This window comes from Brachyhypopomus gauderio, unplaced genomic scaffold (assembly GCF_052324685.1).
Source record: "Brachyhypopomus gauderio isolate BG-103 unplaced genomic scaffold, BGAUD_0.2 sc125, whole genome shotgun sequence".
NCBI classification, from domain to species: domain Eukaryota; kingdom Metazoa; phylum Chordata; class Actinopteri; order Gymnotiformes; family Hypopomidae; genus Brachyhypopomus; species Brachyhypopomus gauderio.
In genome coordinates, this window is record NW_027506946.1 from 333,634 (window position 1) to 357,916 (window position 24,283).

At 38.0% G+C, this 24,283-nt stretch overlaps 1 protein-coding gene across 1 annotated transcript; it reads left to right on the forward strand.

Annotated features, from left to right (window-relative positions):
* Positions 1 to 9,657: 9,657 nt before the first annotated feature.
* Positions 9,658 to 22,809, forward strand: LOC143498935 (uncharacterized). Its single transcript, XM_076993840.1, has 5 exons — positions 9,658 to 9,705; positions 12,647 to 12,686; positions 13,329 to 13,368; positions 14,346 to 15,438; positions 21,550 to 22,809. The coding sequence occupies exons 4-5, from the start codon at positions 14,346 to 14,348 to the stop codon at positions 22,239 to 22,241; spliced, it is 1,785 nt and encodes a 594-aa protein (XP_076849955.1). The 5' UTR covers positions 9,658 to 9,705; positions 12,647 to 12,686; positions 13,329 to 13,368; the 3' UTR covers positions 22,242 to 22,809.
* The last annotated feature ends 1,474 nt before the right edge of the window (positions 22,810 to 24,283 follow it).

Here is a 24,283-nt window from a genome sequence, read left to right on the forward strand (position 1 = left end):
ATTAAAGGCATAAGTAATTAAAGGCTATAATAAATAAAAAGTCTTACATTTGAGCAAGTTTAGGGTGTGGGGGTTCCAGCAAGGTCCTTGTCGGAGAAAGCGGCGAGCAATTCGTCTGAAACATCAGGGCATTCGTGGGCATCTATAACAACTTCAGCGCTAGTGGAAGGGGTTGGTGCAGGTTCGGTGTGACTGTGAGTAATTTCAGTTACTTGCATGTCCTCATCAAAAGAGACGGAGAACTGCGACTGTGTTAAGAAGTGTTCTTCTAATTCGTCCTCTTGAGTTAGTTTCAGATTGTGCGCGGTGAAATATGCAGCGAACGTTTCTGGACTTATTTTGAGGTCCAAAATTCCGTTATTTGTTGTCAGCATCATCGTGGCACGAAAGAATTGTTCGTACGAATTTGTCTTCTGGTTTAGTTTGCATTTTTCGCAGCGATGAAACTTTGACCGTGCGTCAAATGTGTCCTGTTTGCTTCCACAGAAGAAACACTGCGTACTGGTTTGAATTTGCAGTGCTCTAACTGTTCCCGTTGCTGAACTTAGTCTTGGGTCTAAACTGGCGCAAGTTGTGTCCGGTACGTCCAGGTCGGCGATGAGCTCTACTACGGTGTCGAAAGTGGTTGTGAGTTGCACCTGGCCTTGGTATTTTCGGGTTGACAAGTCTGTCAAACGGTACGATTTTTGGAGTTGTACTGCATTCATGTGCTTCTCCCACAACTGGAGAAGTATCTCTGCTGTGCCATCGAAGATCGTACAATTCCGAAGTTTCTTTTCGGATCCTCGCACTGTGACTGTCCGGCAAGTAGAGGCGATGGCGATGACTTTCGCTTCCAAGACGGCGATCTGCAAAGTAATTTGAAATGGCATATTGAGTTAAAACGAATTAAGGAATGTCGTAGAAAAAAAAAAAAAAAAAAAAAAAAAAAAAAAAAAAAAACCATTTTAAGATTGAGTTATGTACCTTTTGTCCTGGTGGCATGGTGCTAAGTTGGTGCAGGGCAGTTTTGGTTTGAGGAGGGGGTGGTGTAGCCGTAAACGGCACGGTGGTGACCGATATGTCTGTTCGGTCAGAGACCACAACGTCGAACTCCGACGTGTTCCGAAAACCTGTAAAATATAAAATTGTTGGTTAGAAAAAAGGAAACAATATTAAAGTGCACGGACATTTTGAGAATGAGTGTAAATTACTTACTTAGTGCCTTTTTAACATTTGTTAAGCAGACTGCGGTACCGTTCTGTGCAGCTTGAAGAAATGCCCTCCTTTTAGGAGGACTGAATATCACTGCGTCATGAAAATCCTCACGACCTGTTTGCAATACTGCATTAAACATTTGTATATTATTAGCTGACCGTTTCATTGGAGAGACGGAGTGTATATATCCTGTTACAATGTTTTTATCGTCTCTTGCTTTCGTTGGAGTAGCCATGCTGTCGCAAAAAAATTATGTAGTAAAGAATGGTACTATAACGCGGGAGTACAGGGAGGTACTCAAAACGAACGCGGAAAACTCAACGCGTGGGAAAAAAAAAACAAAGGCTCAACCGTAAGGAGACGGGAGAATAAACAAACGTAACTGAAATAGCGCGGATGAAAGCGACGCGCAAACGAAACTGAAAATGCCAGGGAAGGAAGCTGGCCAGCAGGCAGAAAACGCCGCAAACAAAAAATCCTTCGCAAAAATAAAGACAAAATGACAGGAAGAGAAATAGGCTTGTGAAAACTTGAGAATGGTCACGGAGCGACGCAGGAGAGAAATCTCGAAGGAGAGCAGGAGACAAACAGAGAGAGAGAGGTGATGAGACAGTAACAAAGAGAGACGTAACCACAGGGAATGAGGATACCGGCTGAAAGCGCATAGAGAAACCACAACGAATCAACAATGATCCGTTTCCCAAAGTTTCCTTAAGAAGCCTACAAACAGCTGAAACGGGTTATTGCTCATTACGTGCAGAAAGTCTAGGACTTTCTAAAACCTAGAATTAAGGTTTTCTAAGACTGATTAATTACATACCTTTGCATGCGACACACCTGTCACTGCGCCAGTCGTTGTCGGAGGCAATTGGCGTCTATTGTCTTGATAAACACTTGAAGGCTTAAAGCTACGGATATAAAATCCACATTGCATCCGACGTGAAGCGATTAATTGTTTTGTTGTAGATGGTTCAAAAATGTTTATGTAGGCTAAATAAATTATATGGATGCATTAAAGTGAGTCTTAAAATAGATAGGTTTGATCAGGTATGCATGATGTGTAGAATTGCTTTTGTCAGGCGTCTGGGGTGGGGAGTTGACAGGTGCGCCTGAGAAGTTGATATATATATATATATATATATATATATATATATATGCGTGTGTGTGTGTGTGTGTGTGTGTGCACTGCTTAAGTTGTAAATCAAACGATGCCGGAACGCAAACAGCGGTATGAGACACGGGTCACCGAGGCCGACACCGGATCGCACACAAAACGCAACACTTAGGCGCACAAATGTCAAAATAACAAGCCAATTCGTTTTTATAAATTACTTTTAAATGATTTACGTGTGTTTTATAAGTGTTTTAAGTGCAGAATCGTTTCCATATTCGTTATTTAGTATATAACTTGGGACTCAACCACACTCGCACCTGCCTCAATAACATCTCCACTGCCGCTGCCTTCATTTGTTTCAACACAAAATATTTCCCATCAACCATTTCTATTTTTTATTGTAAAATGTAATAAATAATTTTACTTTTTTATTAACGAAATATGTGTGGATTTCCAAATAAAAATTAGTCGGCTTGTAGTTTGTAAAATAAGGTTCCTTACATTGACAATTCTCAGGCGCACCTGTCAACTCCCCCCCCAGACGCCTGACAAAAGCAATTCTACACATCATGCATACCTGATCAAACCTATCTATTTTAAGATTCACTTTAATGCGTCCATATAATTTATTTAGCCTACATAAACATGTTTGAACCATCTACAACAAAACAATTAATCGCTTCACGTCGGATGCAATGTGGATTTTATATCCGTAGCTTTAAGCCTTCAAGTGTTTATCAAGACAATAGACGCCAATTGCCTCCGACAACGACTGGCGCAGTGACAGGTGTGTCGCATGCAAATGTATGTAATTAATCAATCTTAGAAAACCTTAATTCTAGGTTTTAGAAAGTCCTAGACTTTCTGCACGTAATGAGCAATAACCCGTTTCAGCTGTTTGTAGGCTTCTTAAGGAAACTTTGGGAAACGGATCATTGTTGATTCGTTGTGGTTTCCCTATGCGCTTTCAGCCGGTATCCTCATTCCCTGTGGTTACGTCTCATCACCTCTCTCTCTCTGTTTGTCTCCTGCTCTCCTTCGAGATTTCTCTCCTGCGTCGCTCCGTGACCATTCTCAAGTTTTCACAAGCCTATTTCTCTTCCTGTCATTTTGTCTTTATTTTTGCGAAGGATTTTTTGTTTGCGGCGTTTTCTGCCTGCTGGCCAGCTTCCTTCCCTGGCATTTTCAGTTTCGTTTGCGCGTCGCTTTCATCCGCGCTATTTCAGTTACGTTTGTTTATTCTCCCGTCTCCTTACGGTTGAGCCTGTTTTTTTTTTCCACGCGTTGAGTTTTCCGCGTTCGTTTTGAGTACCTCCCTGTACTCCCGCGTTATAGTACCATTCTTTACTACATAATTTTTTTTTGCGACAGCATGGCTACTCCAACGAAAGCAAGAGACGATAAAAACATTGTAACAGGATATATACACTCCGTCTCTCCAATGAAACGGTCAGCTAATAACATACAAATGTTTAATGCAGTATTGCAAACAGGCCGTGAGGATTTTCATGACGCAGTGATATTCAGTCCTCCTAAAAGGAGGGCATTTCTTCAAGCTGCACAGAACGGTACCGCAGTCTGCTTAACAAATGTTAAAAAGGCACTAAGTAAGTAATTTACACTCATTCTCAAAATGTCCGTGCACTTTAATATTGTTTCCTTTTTTCTAACCAACAATTTTATATTTTACAGGTTTTCGGAACACGTCGGAGTTCGACGTTGTGGTCTCTGACCGAACAGACATATCGGTCACCACCGTGCCGTTTACGGCTACACCACCCCCTCCTCAAACCAAAACTGCCCTGCACCAACTTAGTACCATGCCACCAGGACAAAAGGTACATAACTCAATCTTAAAATGTTTTTTTTTTTTTTTTTTTTTTTTTTTTTTTTTCTACGACATTCCTTAATTCGTTTTAACTCAATATGCCATTTCAAATTACTTTGCAGATCGCCGTCTTGGAAGCGAAAGTCATCGCCATCGCCTCTACTTGCCGGACAGTCACAGTGCGAGGATCCGAAAAGAAACTTCGGAATTGTACGATCTTCGATGGCACAGCAGAGATACTTCTCCAGTTGTGGGAGAAGCACATGAATGCAGTACAACTCCAAAAATCGTACCGTTTGACAGACTTGTCAACCCGAAAATACCAAGGCCAGGTGCAACTCACAACCACTTTCGACACCGTAGTAGAGCTCATCGCCGACCTGGACGTACCGGACACAACTTGCGCCAGTTTAGACCCAAGACTAAGTTCAGCAACGGGAACAGTTAGAGCACTGCAAATTCAAACCAGTACGCAGTGTTTCTTCTGTGGAAGCAAACAGGACACATTTGACGCACGGTCAAAGTTTCATCGCTGCGAAAAATGCAAACTAAACCAGAAGACAAATTCGTACGAACAATTCTTTCGTGCCACGATGATGCTGACAACAAATAACGGAATTTTGGACCTCAAAATAAGTCCAGAAACGTTCGCTGCATATTTCACCGCGCACAATCTGAAACTAACTCAAGAGGACGAATTAGAAGAACACTTCTTAACACAGTCGCAGTTCTCCGTCTCTTTTGATGAGGACATGCAAGTAACTGAAATTACTCACAGTCACACCGAACCTGCACCAACCCCTTCCACTAGCGCTGAAGTTGTTATAGATGCCCACGAATGCCCTGATGTTTCAGACGAATTGCTCGCCGCTTTCTCCGACAAGGACCTTGCTGGAACCCCCACACCCTAAACTTGCTCAAATGTAAGACTTTTTATTTATTATAGCCTTTAATTACTTATGCCTTTAATTACTTGTATTTAACTGCACGATTCTTGTGTTTAATTATATTATTGCACTGTTCTTACTTGTATTATTTGCACTAATATTACACAATTGCAATTGTTGTGTATGATTCTTTTTGCATATTTTTGTTATTAAACCTTCCATATGCTTAAACATTTTGTTGCTTCTTCCCTTACCCATGCCTGTGCAATGACTCACCTACATTTCTGAAATCTAAGGTTTATTTAATGTTCTTAAATGCTACATTGTTTCCCACTTCTAAAAACACATTTCCCATGTTGGTTTAAAACGGTGGTTCTCAATTATTTTCTGTCATGCCCCCCCCTAGTGAACATAAATCTTCACGACCCCCTTTGAATTGAAACACTATTGAGAACCTGATAATAATGAACTATTTATCTGCAAACTGCAGTTTTACTTTCTGGCACCACCATTCTGCATATCTCACCTGTTTATCAAAACACAATAATAAAATTAGCTACAACAACAATTACCAATTTCAGTGTGTTAACTCAATTTATAACATTTATTCAAGTATTACTGGTCAATCTGACAAAAATAAATAAAAAGTGCAAATGATTCACTAGGATATGCATTTTTTTTTATCTGAACACAACATTCAAAAACACAACATTGGTTGCATATAACCTTCTTTTGAAAATGGTCAATATTTTTTAACATTTGTTTGTGCAGCATTGCTTGTTTAGCTTATCAGAACAGAAAAAGATGTACTAAATTTGAATTAACTTTGAACATTTTATCCATGAGGAAGACAATTAAAAAGCCTTTAATCTAACATTTCAAACTGTCACATCAGTTTGGGCTTTTTAAAAATGTAAAACAATTAACTTTCACAATATATCACATCAATTCTATATGACTGTATTTGACTTTTAGTTTTGCTAATACTATCCCTAGTTTTACTATTTGTTTGGCCCGATTTTTTTAATTGCGTCCCAAAACCAATTCTACACGCATACCTGATCAAATCTATCTATTTTAAGACTCACTTTACTGCATCCATATAATTTATTTAGCCTACATAAACATTTTTGAACCATCTACAACAAAATAATTAATCGCTTCACGTCGGGTGCAATGTGGATTCGACATAAATAATAATAAATAATACAATAGGCGCCAATTGACTCAAACAACGACAGGCGCCTCGTGAGTGACAGGTGTGTCGCATGTCACCGAGGCCAACAGTGTCACCGGATCGAACACAAAACGCAACGGCGCACAAATGTCAAAATAACAAGCCAATTCGTTTTTGTAAATTACTTTTAAGTGATTTACGTGTGTTTTATACGTGTTTTAAGTGCAGAATCGTTTCTTACCTTATTAGTTGTTTAGTATATAACTTGGGACTCAACAACACTCGCACCTGTCCCAATAACATCTCCACTGCTGCTGCCTTCATTTGCTTAAAGTCTCGGTTGTTTAGTAGTACAATCGGATGCATTTTTTTGTAAGAAAGGAAAGCAAGTTTGACTGTCTTGTCGACATATTGATATATATATATATATATATATATATATATATATATATATATATATATATATATATATATATCAATATGTCGACAAGACAGTCAAACTTGCTTTCCTTTCTTACAAAAAAATGCATATATATATATATATATATATATATATATATATATAAATATATATATATATATATATATGCAAGGGTAATGCATTATATAAATGTAGTACACTAAATCTTAAAAAATAATATGTTTACAAGGAATCTCTATAGGTCTTTTGAGACAATGGCGTCCACACATAGATATCAGGTGGTGCTAAAGCCACCAACTCTGCCTTTTATCAACGAAAGTGCCCTTTTGAAACTTCGGTTTTTATTTTATTTTTTATTATTGTTATTATTATTATTATTATTATTATTATTATTATTATTATTATTATTATTATCATCATCATTTGAAAACTTGAGCGATTAAAAACACTAGGACTCCAAGCACAAGAAAATGATTTCACGTTGGGATTAGAGAGCAAACAGTGCGATTTGACTTGATGTGTATGTGACCTGGCTGGTGGGGCACGGGAGAAGAAGTCTATCTGTGACCGTGTGTGCTGTGCTGAAGACGCTTCCTTCCACTCGCTGAACTGAACTGCTGCTGCAGGGCATCTGGTGTTAAAGGAAGAGAGAGGTCGGGTGTGTGCGAGGTGGGGGCTCATTTCAGGGCATTGATTTTAATCTCTCAGGCTTTCAAAAGATCATTTCAAACCGACCTCAGTAAAATGATGATGATGATAATAATAATAATAATAATAATAATAATAATAATAATAATAATAATAATAATAAAAACGAAGTTTCAAAAGGGCACTTTAGTTGATATATATATATACAACTAAAGTGCCCTTTTGAAACTTCGTTTTTATTATTATAAATAATAAATATGATCGAGGCAGACAGTTCCCGGCACCCTTCACCCTGTTCCGGCAGGATCCGGCTCAAATATTTTCGTATATATATATTTGAGCCGGATCCTGCCGGAACAGGGTGAAGGGTGCCGGGAACTGTCTGCCTCGATCCGGTAACTTTCAAGCCTACTAATTATAAGTTATGAAGAAATCTGTCTGCGTTGAACCAATTAATTGAACAAATAATTCTATAAAAGACATTTTTAAACACAAAATCCACATTCTGGTTTCTTAAATCACTTAAGAGCTCTCCCTTTTAGCGATGCCTTTCCGCGTCTCCCCCATAAAGCATCCGCCCACCCCACACGGCCCTAGTCCAAAGTCATGGGCATTTTTATTATTATACACAAAAATATAATAAAACAACAGAAATAAATTGCAAATCAGTTTTACGGTTTATGTGGGTCATTTATTAAAAAATAAAATTATTTATTACATTTTACAATAAAAATAGAAATGGTTGATGGGAAATAGTTTGTTATATAAATATCAGACAAAAGCGCCAATTTGTCAAAATAACAGTGATCAATATGTCGACAAGACAGTCAAACTTGCTTTCCTTTCTTACAAAAAAATGCATCCGATTGTACTACTAAACAACCGAGACTTGAAGCAAATGAAGGCAACAGCAGTGGAGATGTTATTGGGGCAGGTGCGTTGTTGAGTCCCAAGTTATATACTAAACAACTAATAAGGTAAGAAACGATTCTGCACTTAAAACACGTATAAAACACACGTAAATCACTTAAAAGTAATTTACAAAAACGAATTGGCTTGTTATTTTGACATTTGTGCGCCGTTGCGTTTTGTGTTCGATCCGGTGACATTGTTGGCCTCGGTGACATGCGACACACCCACCGGAGTGGGCCACTTTTTTCAGCCCGGGAGTTTCATGCCCAAATCCGGCCCAAAATTATTTTCCCCTCCCAATCAGCCCAAACTAGAGATTGACATGAGCCAGCCCATCGGGAATCCTCCCGAATCTCCCGATTAGCCACTCCGGCTCTGGACACACCTGTCACTCACGAGGCGCCTGTCGTTGTTTGAGTCAATTGGCGCCTATTGTATTATTTATTATTATTTATGTCGAATCCACATTGCACCCGACGTGAAGCGATTAATTATTTTGTTGTAGATGGTTCAAAAATGTTTATGTAGGCTAAATAAATTATATGGATGCAGTAAAGTGAGTCTTAAAATAGATAGATTTGATCAGGTATGCGTGTAGAATTGGTTTTGGGGCCCAATTTAAAAAATCGGGCCAAACAAATAGTAAAACTAGGGATAGTATTAGCAAAACTAAAAGTCAAATACATTCATATAGAATTAAAGTAAGTTTAATTAAAGTTACAACTCGTACGTTTTTTTTCCAAGTAGGCTATAGATACTGTTTGTAGTACCTGGAAAGATCATCATATATTTATATCATAGTAGATGGTTCTAAACAGCAAGGGTAATGCATTATATAAATGTAGTACACTAATTATTAAAAAATATGTTTATAAGGAATGCCTAAGATGTTTTGAGATGTGTTTTATAATATCATCATCTTGGAAGAGTTTTATATTTTCATGTACAAAATACCCATTATGTTTTTGTGTTGAAAAATAAAATTATACTGTGTGGATATTGTGTGTCTTCATTTTTCAGGGAGATGTATTAAGCAGTGCAAATTATTAACATTTACTTGGAGTTTTTATGTGTAAAACGTGTACTAGGTTTTTACCAGTAATTTTTAATCAGAATATAACTAAGTAAAAATACTTGCTTTCAGTGTAAAACGTGTACTATGTTTTTTGTTAAGTAAACCCCACTCCATATGTTTTCAGTGTAGTAGCAAAAGGCACACATTATGCTTTCGGCGCATGTCTTAGTGGAAATCGTTACGCGATATTTTTTCTGGGTGAACACCAGTTAGGCCTACGTAAACGTTATAAATGTACTTTTACTAACTGATGGTAATTCTTATATCATATTAAAGTATGACCCAAGTAGGGACAATATAAAACAAGTAGTTTAATTAAACGTCGTTTGAATTGCATTACTACGGTCTCTGATCCAAACAATCATCTGGGCGTTTCTTCCCATGTACCCTGTTCCGGTCGTAATCCTGCCCAGCACGCAAGAGTTAGTCCATTGTGCCTTGGTGAGGTAAGATATCGTTTGTGATCTTTAACTAATGTAAGATATGATAATTGTCAGAAAGGTTTTTTTAAGATGTTGTCTTCATGTTCGTGTGTGTGGTTAATTGTACTGTGTCTACATGTAGTGAGGGACATAATGGACTAAAAGGATTAAAGCATGTTATAATGTGGTTAAAACGCGTTCCGTTCACCTCGCTGGGTGCGTGTCGTGCTAGCTAGTCAGTTTCGACAATTTGAACGGTCTTGTTTTTGAAGTAGTTGGATTTTTGGTCTTGTTTGTGGTGGTGAATTGTATTTAGATACAGTTTTAGTGTGGGAAATGGCTAATAGGATAAAGAATGGAAGCATATGGTGAAACTGCTAACATGGTACGTTAACGTGGTTACGCCAGCAAGGCGTTTTGTGTGTTCAACTTAAAGTGCATTTCATCGCGTATTTTTGTATTGTGTACCTTATTGTCGGTATATGCATATCCAAAGTTTATTGTAACTTTAAAATAGTTAAGTATTGTATAAGTGTGACGAAGAATGGGTTTGTGGTTACAGTAAAATGGCGTGTGGTTTTTTAACTTAATGGCCATGTTGCAGAGATACAGCCAAGTTATGGTGTAACAGATTAAAGTGGTAATGTCGAGCACGATAGCGCTCGCTACGGAATATGGAGCTAATGTGGTTGTAAGTTTGAACATTGTACAATGAACGTCTACATGTACTGATGTGTAAATGTGCAAGCAGTTGATTCATTTACACATTGAGTTTTATGCTGGTATGGTAAGATATATTTTATGGTCTTTAACTAATTTAAGATGATTGTTTTTTAAAGATGCTGGATTTATTTTCTTGTGTGTGGTTAATTGTACTGCGTTTACATTTAGTTGGGGATTTAATGAGCTAAATAAAAAATTAAACCATATGTTATAATGTAGTTAAATATATGGTGAAACTGCTAACATGTTGCGTTGCCGTGGTTGTGTGATCTGTCTATGGTTATTTGCGCTTCTTGGTAAAAGTTTCAGTGAGTCTGTAGTTAAAATTCAACCAGATTCGAGTTACGCACCGCTGCGTTAATATAGATGTGTCCAGATATTAGTGATGGGACATCTGAAGCTACGCTTCGAAGCGTGTACCGAGTTAAAAGGGGCGTGTCCGATGAAGCCCCGCTTCGGAGCTTGTGTTAGATTGAGCAAAATCACGTGATCAGCAACAAACGAGGCCTCGCATTACATCGGCCACGTCATTGCTTCATTTTGCGTATCGTTTTTCAAAATAAAAGCGCTATGAACCCTGTTGCTTCGTGTTGTAGAAGGTGGTTAAATTTAAAATCTGGAACGTTCTAAATTCTTTTTGTTTGATCAGGATGTACATCAGATTCACACATCAAAAACAGACTAAAAACCATTGGAAGAGGCAAACCTTATTTGTAATGTTAAAAACATTTTACATTTGGCAGACGCCCTTATCCAGAGCGACTTACATTTTATCTCATTTTTATATAAGTGAACAATTGAGGGTTAAGGGGCGCCTCAGTCATGGCCTCAGGTCTGGGAATCGAACCCACGACCCTCCGGTTACAAGATCAGTTCCATAACCACTTCCCTTCCCTAACCACCCGGCCATGACTACCAAACCAGATCTAGATCCCCCAAGAAGCAATTATTTAAAACACATTTTGTTTTTTTTTAAATCACTTTCTAACTCAAAATATTCAGTCTGCCTCAACAACCACTCAATTCCCAATATAGTAAAGTACAACATATCTTCATTGTCAAATACGTTCATGACATACAAGAAAACCCAACACAACCACTAATGGTCAAGGATTAGATTGGCTACAAATCATTTTAATAATTAAAACATGACAATTAAGTATGATTTAATTGATTCTCCTGTTACTAAACATGAGTTTGATGGAAACTTTGACAATATTGCATTTACAAATTTTTGAAAGTATGATCCAACTGAATGACGAGGCTGTTACAGTTTCACCAGCAGATGTCACTAGTGAGTGATGAATGAAGCCTCGAGTAATGAACCTTTTTGCAAAGCAAAGGGTTGGAAAGCTTCATTGCTTCAAGAGGCTTCATTTGCCCATCACTACCAGATATGTATTAATATCTCAGCGATACAACATCGCAGACACATGGTTCAAACATTTTCGGAAACTGCAAGCTGGGCGAGTTGAAAACATGCCCATATATGGTTTGTAGGTTCGTGTGTCACTAAGATTTATTGTCCTTTCCAGTGTGACTGCCCTCTCCTGGTGTGATTGGGAGATTCCATTCATTCTACTAAGCTAGCTGGCTGGCTAGCTACCAAGCTAGCTAGCTGACTGGCTAGCTACCAAGCTAGCTAGCTGACTGGCTAGCTAACAAGCTAGCTAGCTGACTGGCTAGCTAACAAGCTGGCTGGCTGGCTGGCTGGCTAGCTACCAAGCTGGCTGGCTGGCTAGCTACCAAGCTGGCTGGCTGGCTAGCTACCAAGCTGGCTGGCTGGCTGGCTGGCTAGCTACCAAGCTCGCTGGCTAGCTACCAAGCAATATGAATTCATATTTTCAGGTTTAGGATCATATCATTTATTTATGCAATACTCTAAGTCTCTAATGTAACCTCATTAGGATGAGAGCTGAGATTGTTCTGAACATTTTGGTAGGATATATATAGGTAAAATGCTATAATTAAGTATGTTTAGACACAAATGTATGAAAATGTGCTTAAACAGCAAAAAAAGTCCTAGTCCTGGGAGGGTTAATGTAGGTAATGACATTGATTCATGTAGTTTAGTAGTAGTGTGGTTCCAGATTATCTTGAATTATGTACTGTCTGCAATTGTTTAGGATTATTTCTGTGAAAGAGAGGAAAAGCAGTTTGTAAGTCACCTGTGCTAAATGTAATGTAAATTTAAATATAGGCAATTGATAATACTGTGTCATTATATTCTCTTTGTTTTCAGGAATGTGTTTGTGAAAGACTATTGAAAGAAGAAATTGAAGGTATGTTTTAAGCAATTAATGAAAATGAATTATTTGATGTTCCATGTAGTTCACTTAGTGTATTTCATTGCGTAGTTTAAGTATAGTTCACTTTATTGTCTGTATATGCATCATTCTCTAGGTGTATATTCATTGTATAATTTCAAGGTTTATTGTTACATTAAAAAAGTTAGGGATTGTATACGTGTGACGAAGAATGGGTTTGTGGTTACAGTAAAATGGGGTCTGGTTTTTGTGTAGCAGATTACAGACTGCAGATGCTCACTCTGTCTTCAAACGTAGACTGTAGACCTGTTTGTTCAATTTTTAAATGCACTAACTCAGCAGATATCATTTGCTGTTCTTAAATTGTATGTCTATCTGTCTATGGTTATTTGTGCTTCTTGGTAACAATGTAACTACAGTTTCAGTCAGGATGTAGTTAATGTATATGACATTGATTCCTGTAGTTTAGTAGTAGTCTGGTTCCAGAGTATCTTGAATTATGGAGTGTGATTATTTAGGATGATTTCTGTGAACAGATGCAAAGCACTTTGTAAGTCACTCTGGATAAGAGTGTCTGCTAAATGTAATATCAAATTTGATCAATTGTCTATATTTAAATTTACAATATGTTGTCTGTCATTATGTTTATATTTTCAGGAATCTGTTTGTGAAAGACTGTAGAAAGAAGAAATTTAAGGTATGTTTTATGCAATTCCACATGTGTAGGGTATTAGCCTATATATTTAATCAATTATTGTTGATGTATACTTCTATAAATGCACATGTATTATAACTAAGGCTAAATATAGAAAAGTGTAAATACTTCTTTAGAGCACTGTTTTATTGTTTGCATGCCTTCAAGTATTGTAATAATGGTGTTTATTATTTATTACCAAGTATTCTTGTGTCTGATTTATAGTTTCACTGTTGTGTAACATGCTAACTAAATGACCATATGCACTTGATTAATTCTTACTATTGCAGTAAGAAAGAGTATTGTGTACAGGCTCTATTGTAACATGAACATCTATGTTAAACCTGGTAAAGAGGTTGTTGGGTGCACAAAATGGAATCATACAGCTGATGTGCCAATGATGAAGCAAGAATGTCTTGGATGAAGACCTGCTGGATGAAGATGCATACACAAAACATTTGTAACCAAAGTAGAAAATCACATTCATTTTAGTGTTAACTATTGAATAAGTAGGTCATGAGATCCTAGGATTTGCTGTAGTGTTGTGTAAAGTCATGTAGGTATATTTAATCACTGGCCACTCACTTTAAATGAACTAAAAGAAAATGAGTACATTTTACTATATTCAAATGTTTTGACTGCAGCTAACATGTACTATACTACATGTGCTATACTTATTGCTGTAGTGTAAAGCCATGTAGGTGTATGTAATCACTGAGCACTCACTTTATGAACTAAAAAGAAAGTTGATACATTTCACCATATTCTCAAAACATTTTGACTGCAGCTAAAGCTTTTTTGTAAACAAATCAGTCATGGTGGTATTTAATATTTCTTTTAGTAATGTTTTGTTACTGTTAATGTTAGTAATGTATATTTGGTGATGGTTTTCTTTGTGTAGATTTGTTGTATATGTATTGCTTATTTCAGTATGGCATGCGAGTACATCAAGGCACTGAGAATGTTATGTTTGTGTTCAGATGCCCCGCACTAAAGCATCCCGACGGTCAGCTGCTGCCAAGAAGAGGATGGAGAAGAGGGTTGTGGCTCACACTGACGGGGTTATGCCTTCATCCCCTGACAAAAAGGTCCTGACTGACGCTGTTCCTGTGAGCCACAGTCCACCTGAGGCACAAGATGCACCTTCATCTCAGACTGACGGGGTTGTGACTTTATCCCCTGACGAAAAGGTCCTGACTGACGGGGTTATGCCTTTCCCCATTGATAAAAAGGCGGGGTTGCTCCCTGGTAGTAACCCCAGCAGCGATATAACTATTGCCTTCGGGCCGCAGCCTTTACCAGTTGCCTTCGGGCCGCAGCCTTTACCGATTGCCTTCGGGCACAAAGCTCACAAAACTTTTGAACATTTACATGAACGTGTACCTTTAACTGTTTCTGATGAATATCCTGAATTTAAGATGCTGAGAGGTTCTTTTCATCAAGCTCATTCAAGGTTTGGTATTAATAATAACAAGCAGTGTGTTGCAAATAGTGTAACTGCTATCATGACCGCCAAAGTAAAAAATGTGCAGACTTGGACAGTGAGAGACCTGGATGATGTTCTGATAAATGGTGACAGACTCTACAGCAGCATTAAAAAAGCAGGCAGAATTCGTGATTCATTAGGCTATTTGTATGTCACAGACTTGCCAACTGAGCATACTTTATATGATTACAAGTTTTCAATAAATTGCCATGATGAAATGTTTTGTGGTAAGTTCGGCGTCACCGATTATGGAGAGTTAAAGCACGTGCTCATGTCACATGACGAAGCAATAAGGAGAGTGTTTATGCAGTTTGATGCGTGTTTGTTAAACATCAAAGAGAGTACATGCGCTATCGTTAAAGAGGGCTGCTTATACGTACTTATTGATTCTCATTCTCGAGACGAACATGGTGCATATACAGAAATTTCAGGTACGAGTGTTGTCGCATACCATGCCAACATTGACTCTTTGCTGAACTACATTATGGTCCTAGGTATGTCATTGTGTGCTGAAGGTACAGAATTTGAAGTCACTGGAGTTGTTGTGAACATGACTGGCAGAAGCAAAGCGGAAGAGAAAACACAAGGTGGGTTGTCTATCACTACACACCGAGAACTCTACAGCAGTGTGCTAAAACGAAATCGTAACATAAATGAAACTAAGAAAGGTGACGCATTTGACCGTTCACAACCCTGTAGCAAAGCAAACGTGCAAAGTAAACGCAAAGCAGCTGAAAATGATTCCCAGGTGAAAACAGTACCCGAATTGCATGTTGGTAAACGAATGAAGCATGTAAACAACCTTACCGATGTATCCATGAGAAATGATAGCGACGTGCTGATTGGCGAAACACACCATGAATACTTTCAGTTTTGTCCATTGACGGTGAAACAGCAGAAGATGTTATGTTTAAGGCAAAACGTTGTGTACATCGAACATGCTCGTAGAGACCTGATCGTGCCAGTATCGATGGGTGATCCTTGTGAAACCAAAACTATCGCTGGTGACGGCAACTGTTTTTTCCGATCACTGGCATTTGCAATTAGCGGAAGCGAGAAAGAACACAGAAAAATACGACGTGCTGTAACTACAGAAATGGAGAGAAACGAATCTAAGTACATTAACTGTCTTCGACAAGGATTTTCATCTGTTGCAAATTATCTTGCTACTTCCCGAATGAAATACGTGGGAACCTGGGCTACTGAAGTTGAAATACAAGCTGCAGCCAATCTTCTTCGTGTGAATATTCTTATATTTACTAGAAATACGTGGCTAAAATATTCATCGTTCAATAGTTGCGACCAAGATGTGGGAATATACCTCAAACATTGTAGCGAGTCTCATTATGAAGTAGTGACGTGTGTTAAAGTGCCTGATGGACAGACCTGTGCCACACTATGTTTACAGAGATGTGACAGCAGAAAATCAGAAACAAAGTGCAATCGCTCTGAACTTGAGAAACGGAGAATCAAATATGGAACAAGCCAAGAGAAAAGGGAGGAAAAGATTCAGAGAACATTGAAACGATATCGTGAAAATGAAATATACAGAGATATCGTCAAAACACGTAGCAGTGTTGAATACGCAACGAATTTGCAACATAAAGAACGGAATAAACAATTAAGCATAAACAAATATGCAACGGATATGGAACACAGAGGAAAAGTTAAACAAGCAAGTGTAAACAAATATGCGACGGATATGGAACACAGAGGAAAAGTTAAACAAGCAAGTGTAAACAAATATGCCACTGACATGGAACACAAGGAACACGTGAAACAATTAAGTATTAATAAATATTCCACAAATGAACATCACAGAGAGACTATAAAAAGACAGAGTTTTGAAGCTTATCATAACGATCCAGAATTTCAAACGGCTAAGAAACAGAGGAGTATGGAGTGGAGTTTTGAAGCTTATCATAACGATCCAGAATTTCAAACGGCTAAGAAACAGAGGAGTTTTGAAGCTTATCATAACGATCCTCAACATCAAGCAGCTAAGAAACAACTTGGTATTGAGAGGTATAAAACAGACATCTGCTATGCTAATGCTACTAAAAACAGAAGTAAAGAAAGAAAGAACACAGAAAAAAGTAAACACAAAGATATGAACTATGTGACTGAAAAGTTCAGAGAGAAAATAAACACAGGTCCTGAATATGTGTGTTCAGTATGCCACCGGACACTGTTTAAACATCAAGTACTGAAATGCAGAAAAGATACATATCTTAAACGAGCACAAGTGGTTGTGTCTATAGCAGAGAGATGTATTACTGACACATACTTACATAAATGCAGTCGTGTCTGTGATCATGAGTGCAACATTAAAAGTGGACCTGCTGGATCACTGTGGATTTGCTACACATGTCACAGAAAGATTCTTAATGGGAAAATGCCAGAAGAAAGTGTTATGAACAATCTTGCACTAGAACCAATTCCACCTGAACTGCACAATCTGAACTCACTTGAACAACATCTGATTGGGATGAATATTCCATTCATGAGACTTGTGTCTTTACCAAAAGGTGGACAGAATGGTGTTCATGGACCTGTTGTGTGTGTTCCATCTAACATTACAGATGTAACTGAAGTCCTACCAAGAACAGAAAATGTTGATTTGATGATTCGCATAAAACTAAAGAGGAAATTGACTTACAAGGGACACTATGAGTACAAATTTGTTAATACAGAAAAAATAAAGAATGCATTATTGTACCTCAAACAACATAATGACTTTTACAGAGATGTGACATTTAATAATGACTGGGTCAATCCGCTAAATAAAACTGAACATGAAACACAAGAGCCTGATGACACATGTACACAGCATGTTGATGAAGAAAACATTGAGGAGAATAATGAATCTGAAGATGTGGATATAGATGAAACCTTGCACGACAGACAACAGCACGGTATGTTCATGGATACCTGTTTACAACCTGTTGATATTGCGCAAGAGGTTTTCGATCAGCACTTTGATGGCATAATGTCTGTGGCACCTGCAGAAGGTAATAATCCTGTAAGGCTCTTGAACGATCATTCAAATGAGGCGAAGTGTTTTCCAGTTCTATTTCCAAATGGTATGGGTACTTTTCATGACCACAGAAAAGAGAAACTTACACTGAGCAGATACTTGAACACCAGAATACTCAACGCAGACGGACGTTTTGCAAAGAACTTGGATTACATTTTTTATGGTCAATATTTGTCAGAGTTAAATCAGATCATATCAAATGTGTCTATTGCATTGAGAAAAGGACATGATACACGCAACAAACCTGTGATTACATCAGAAATGTTGACTAACAGAGAAACCTTGCAGAACATTTTCAATTTTGATGAAGGGTATAAATTCTTAAGACCTATTCGTGGTACACCCCCTTTCTGGCAAAGTGTTCAAAAAGACCTGTTTGCAATGGTACGACAACTAGGTATTCCCACATGGTTTTGCTCATTTTCATCTGCTGATCTGCGTTGGCCAGAATTATTACAAACCATTCTCAAACAAGAGGGGAGAGAAACTTCTACTGATGATCTAGACTGGTCAGAAAGATGTGCTCTATTAAAAACTAACCCTGTCACAGCAGCCAGGATGTTTGAACATCGATTCCACTGTTTCCTTAAGGATGTGATTATGTCTGAAGCACAACCGATTGGGGAAATTGTTGATTACTTTTACAGAGTTGAATTTCAACAGCGTGGCTCACCTCACACTCACTGCTTGTTTTGGGTCAAAGATGCACCTCAAGTGGACAAAAATGATGATGATGAAGTTGTGTCATTTGTAGATCACTATGTGACATGTGAAATGCCATCAGAGGATGACAAAGAAATGCATGACATTGTTTCCAGTGTACAACAACACAGCAAAAGACATTCAAAATCATGCAGAAAAAAGAAAACAACTTGTCGTTTTAATTTTCCACGCCCACCGAGTAGCAGAACATTTATAACAAGGCGTAAAACTGACAATCCTGAAAAAGATGCTAAAGAGAAAGATGAGAGTTATGTGGAATCAGCCAAAGGTAATAACATGCCTTCAATGGAAAAAGATGTAGCAGAGGCTATCATGAAAAAAGTAAAAGATGCGTTATTGAATACAGATGTTATCTTTGATTCTACTGAGGAGTTATTTGCTTCGCTTGGTATAAGTCAAGAGATATTTGAAGCTGCTTACATCCGAGTGTCCCGAAAAACTACTTTTGTCCTAAAGAGAAAACCAGGTGACATATGGGTAAACCAATACAACAGAGATCTTATACGTTGTTGGAATGCAAATATGGACATTCAGTTTGTAGTCGATGCATATTCCTGCATTGTGTATATAATCTCTTACATTTCCAAAGCTGAGAGAGAGATGGGATTGCTTTTGTCACGTACTCAAAAAGAAGCCACAGAACAAGGCAACCTTGACGCTAAACATGCTTTACGGAAACTCGGAAGTGTATTTTTGCACAATCGTGAAGTTTCAGCTCAGGAAAGTGTGTACCGACTTACTAACATGAAACTGAAAGAAGCCTCTCGCAAAGTGCAATTTATTCCTACTGGTGATAACATAGTGAGAATGAGTGTTCCACTTCATGTAATACAAACGCGAGCTGAATATGACAATGACGATAATCAAAACATATGGATGAACAGCATCACAGACAGATACAGATATAGACCAAAAACGGACGAATTTTTCCAGATGTGTTTAGCCAGTTTTGCATCGGAGTACAGAATATTGTCAAAATCAGAAAGTTCAGCTCGTGATGCCATAAAGTTGGACAAAAGCTTAGGATTCATTAAGAAACGGACACGAACTGATGCTGCTGTTGTGCGATACGCTCGCTTTTCACCCACAAAACATCCAGAGAAGCATTATCAAAGCATTTTGCAATTGTTTTTGCCTCATTATTTGGATTGTCAACTCAAGCCACCAACTTTCAACACTTATGAGGATTTTTATAAGACTGGGTTTATCAAATATTCTGATGAAGAAGTCCAATCTGTCAAAACGATTGTAGACTTAAATATGTCATATTTCGAGAAAGACGCTGACACAATAGACGAAGCTGAAGAACAGTTAATGAGAAACGGTGCAGTGGAAGATGCTTGGGCAGAGATCTGTCCAGAGAATGAACGTGAACGTTTAGAATGTCTTGACAAAAAAGAAAATCCTACTGACGAAACAGAGCAAAATATTTCTGCTGCTGACATACCTGATTTATTACCAACCGAACCACGCTGTGCTATACGAAAAGAGCAAAGTATGCGAAAAGAGGAAGCAATGTACGTGCTTCGTTCACTAAACGAACAACAGTCTGAAATATTTTACAAAATTCGACTTTGGTGTTTAGAAAAGACACTTGGTAAAAACCCGCAGCCGTTTCATGTGTTTATATCTGGTCCAGGTGGTGTTGGAAAATCCATGTTAATCAAAGCAATATACTACGAATCATGTCGCATCCTATCCCGATTGTCAGATAATCCAGATGAGACGCATGTGTTAATAACAGCTCCAACTGGTGTAAGTGCATTTAACATCGACGCTGCAACAATACACAACTGTTTCTCTATATCACCCGAGGCAACGCTACCTTATCAACCGCTTGGAGATGAAAAAATTAATTCACTGAGAGCTAAATTGGGAAATCTACAAATAGTCATTATTGATGAAATCTCAATGGTTGATCACAAACTCTTATCGTATATTCATGGCAGATTGAGACAAATTAAACAACCAGGGGATTATTCTGCTTTTGGAAATGTGTCTATAATTGCAGTTGGAGATTTTTATCAACTTTCTCCTGTGAAAGGAAAATCTCTATATACTGAACCTAAAGGTGTAAATCTATGGCAGAACCACTTTGCATTGGTTGAGCTGTCACAAATCATGAGACAAAAAAACATGGAGTTTGCTCAGTTACTGAGTCGTTTAAGAAAACACAAAAGACAAGATAATTTGTCAGAACATGATGTGAATATTTTGAAACTATGTGAAACAGGTGATGAACTAGACAGTACTGCTCTGTATATTTATGCAACAAATGCTGAAGTGGATGATCACAATGCAAACATGTTGAAGAATGTATGTGCAGACATTACTATCATTCATGCGCAGGACTTTGAAAAGGTTGCAAAAACAGGTCGGCTGGAAAAAATGCATGGACATCATGTTCATACTACCCACACGTCTTTACCAGAATCTCTTCACATTGCCGTAAATGCTCATGTTATGCTTCTTAAAAACATTGATGTGGCAGATGGACTTGTAAACGGTGCATTTGGTACAGTTGCTGAAGTGTGTTTTGATTCTGAAGATGACTTTCCAGCCAAAATATATGTCACATTTGAAAATGAAAGAATAGGAAATAAATTAAGAGCAAAACATCCTTGTTTAAAACCAGGATTTGAAAAAGCCACTCCTATTTTCCCTGAAGAAGAAAGAGTGACAAAAAGTGGTGGAATGCGACGTCAGTTTCCCCTGAAATTAGCTTGGGCTTGCACTGTTCACAAAGTACAAGGTCTTACTGTGGAAAAAGCTGTTGTGTCACTAAAAAAGATATTTGCAGCAGGACAAGCATACGTGGCCTTGAGTCGTGTAACATCTTTGGAAGGGCTTAAGATAAAAGATTTCAAAGAGAGGGCTATTTATGCAAAAGAAGACATTGAACAGTCATTACAAAACATGCCTTTATTTATTGAACCAGTGACAGAGCTGCCATCTCCCTCTGGGTCATACAAGATTCTTCTGCACAATGTTGAAGGACTAACATGCCATGTGGAAGACCTGAGATGTGATACGAGGTACATGGAAGCTGACATTATTTGTGTGACAGAAACTTGGTTACAACCAAATGATTGCAACATTGATATTGAATTATCTGAATTTGCATTCTATAGTAAACCCAGATGTTTTTCATATGACACTAGTCAGGTGATGTTTGCTGACTTGAAGGATCGACAACATGGTGGTGTTGGTGTGTATTATAAACGACATACTGGTTGTAGTATTGTTGATTTACCATGCATTAACATTGAATGCCTGCAGTTCATCCTACCTCAGCTGAATACAACAGTGGCAGTTCTGTACAGACCTCCTTCCTACAATCTGGTAATGTTTCAAAATAACCTGATACACTTGATTTCTCATATTGACAGGTTCCCAGGAAGAAAAGTGATCATGGGAGATTTCAATGAAAATCTTTTTGTAACAAGTACAATCAGTAATACTATGCAACTCCATGGGTTTACTCAGGTTATAAGAGAACCAACAACTGAACATGGCACTTTGATTGATCATGTCTATATGAAAGATGTTTCTGCAGAAGATGTCAGTGTTTCTGTTATGCCAACATATTTCAGTTTTCATGAATGTGTTATACTGAACTGTTTTCATTAATCTTCAATTTCAGCTGAATACAACAGTGGCAGTTCTGTACAGATCTCCTTCCTACAATCTGGTAATGTTTCAAAATAACCTGATACACTTGATTTCTCATGTTGACAGGTTCCCAGGAAGAAAAGTGATCATGGGAGATTTCAATGAAAATCTTTTTGTAACAAGTACAATCAGTAATACTATGCAACTCCATGGCTTTACTCAGGTTATAAGAGAACCAACAACTGAATATGGCACTTTGATTGATCATGTCTATATCAAAGATGTTTCTGCACAAGATTTCAGTGTTTCTGTTATGCCAACATATTTCAGTTTTCATGAATGTGTTATACTGAACTGTTTTCACTAATCTTCAATTTCAGTTACTTAACGTTTGCTGACACTTTGCTGACACTTTGCTGACACTTTACTCACAATTTGGTGACACTTTGAACTAAAACTTTTTATTATCTTAATTCTAAATTATCTAAATATCTTAATTTCCCTGAGGGAAACCTCCCAAAGGGATCAATAAAGATCTATCTATCTATCTATCTATCTAAAGTGAGGCACAACTTGAAGCGTCCACGATGTGGGGGGGTGGGGGATACAGGGGGTAAACTATCTGGACGGCCTCTTGTGGGAACAGACTAAGGTGCTGAGAGTGTCCTATTAACTGGTTCACAGCATTTTATTTTATTGTGTATATTATTTATTTTATTTTTTATTTTATTATGTGAAAAGTATTCATATAAAATACAGGCCAAATATTTAACAAGGCAAAACAGTTCTCAGATCATCTATCAAAGGTCTGTTGACAAAAATCACACTTCAGGACTGAATCCACAGGTAAGACAATTTCCAACAAGCACAAGACCTGTGCATTTAAATTCACATCTAATCCTGCACAAACCAAAATTCCTGATTAAAGGCTGGACCTATTGGTCAGAATTTAAAGTGCTGCCTACATGTCTGCAGAGGTGTCAATTCCAGGTTCAGAAAGTAAAAGTCCTAACCAGGATTTTGCTCAAGCTTACTAGATTTTCTAATTAGTGCAATCCAGATAAAATTAGTGGAATCAACACAATCCAGGAAGCCTGAGCAAAATCCTGGTGAGGACTTTTACTTTCTGAACTTGGAATTGACACCTCTGCATCTCTGGGAACCTGGTGTCATACAGGAAAGGCATGAATGTCCTGCCAAGTGTCATCATTCTAACTACATACTACTGTCCTTCTAAGTGTCATCATACTACAGGGACAAGTTGCAGTCAACTACCAAGGATGTGACATCAAGCACATATGGAATGATTTGCGTGCTATCACAGATCATAGAGATGGACAAATTTTGATCTGCTGCATTCAGCAGGTAAGATGTGCTATTGTGATTTGGTGACAAATAACTGTATGTACAGTTAAACTACCATTGTACTGTGACAGGTTCACATTAACCATGTCTGTGTCTGATGTGCTCAGATCTTTATGGATGGTTCCTTCACACATGGCATGTGGTCTTGATGGCATCATGACCATGTTACAGTGATGCACTGTAGGACCATGTTACAGTGACCTACCAATGATGTAACATCTAGCACATGTGGATTGACAGTCATTCTTATCACAGAATTAAAAGGTGGACAGATATGTGATACAGGTGTTCCTGCTGCAGGTATGCTAAACATATTTCATATTCCTTTAGAGATCAGACAAACACCTTCACTCTAACTGTCACAGCTGCACCTTAACTATCTCTCTATTTGATGTGCTCAGATGATTCTTCAGGAGAATTCAGTCACACAAGTCCTTCCTACCTGAGGCTCAACTTCCATATTGGAGAGACTGTGACTACTAGCTGGGCCGCCCAATGGAGGATGGGTTCCCTTTTGATTCTTGGTCCTCCCAAGGTTTCTTCCTAATCATGCCAAGGGAGTTTTTCCTTGCCACTGTCGCCCCTGGCTTGCTCATTAGGGATATGGACCCATGCGCTTGTAAAGCTGCTTGCATACTGCACATAGAGGTATATAGATGTCTACACATATTGTGATTACTAACTACAGGTCTGCT

Excerpts from the sequence above, each read along its gene's own strand:
- LOC143498935 (XM_076993840.1), top strand. The coding sequence starts at position 14,346 with ATGCCCCGCACTAAAGCATCCCGACGGTCAGCTGCTGCCAAGAAGAGG. Across the intron at positions 15,439-21,549 it reads AGCGGAAGAGAAAACACAAG|TGACAGAGCTGCCATCTCCC; the intron begins GTGGGTTGTCTA and ends TTATTGAACCAG.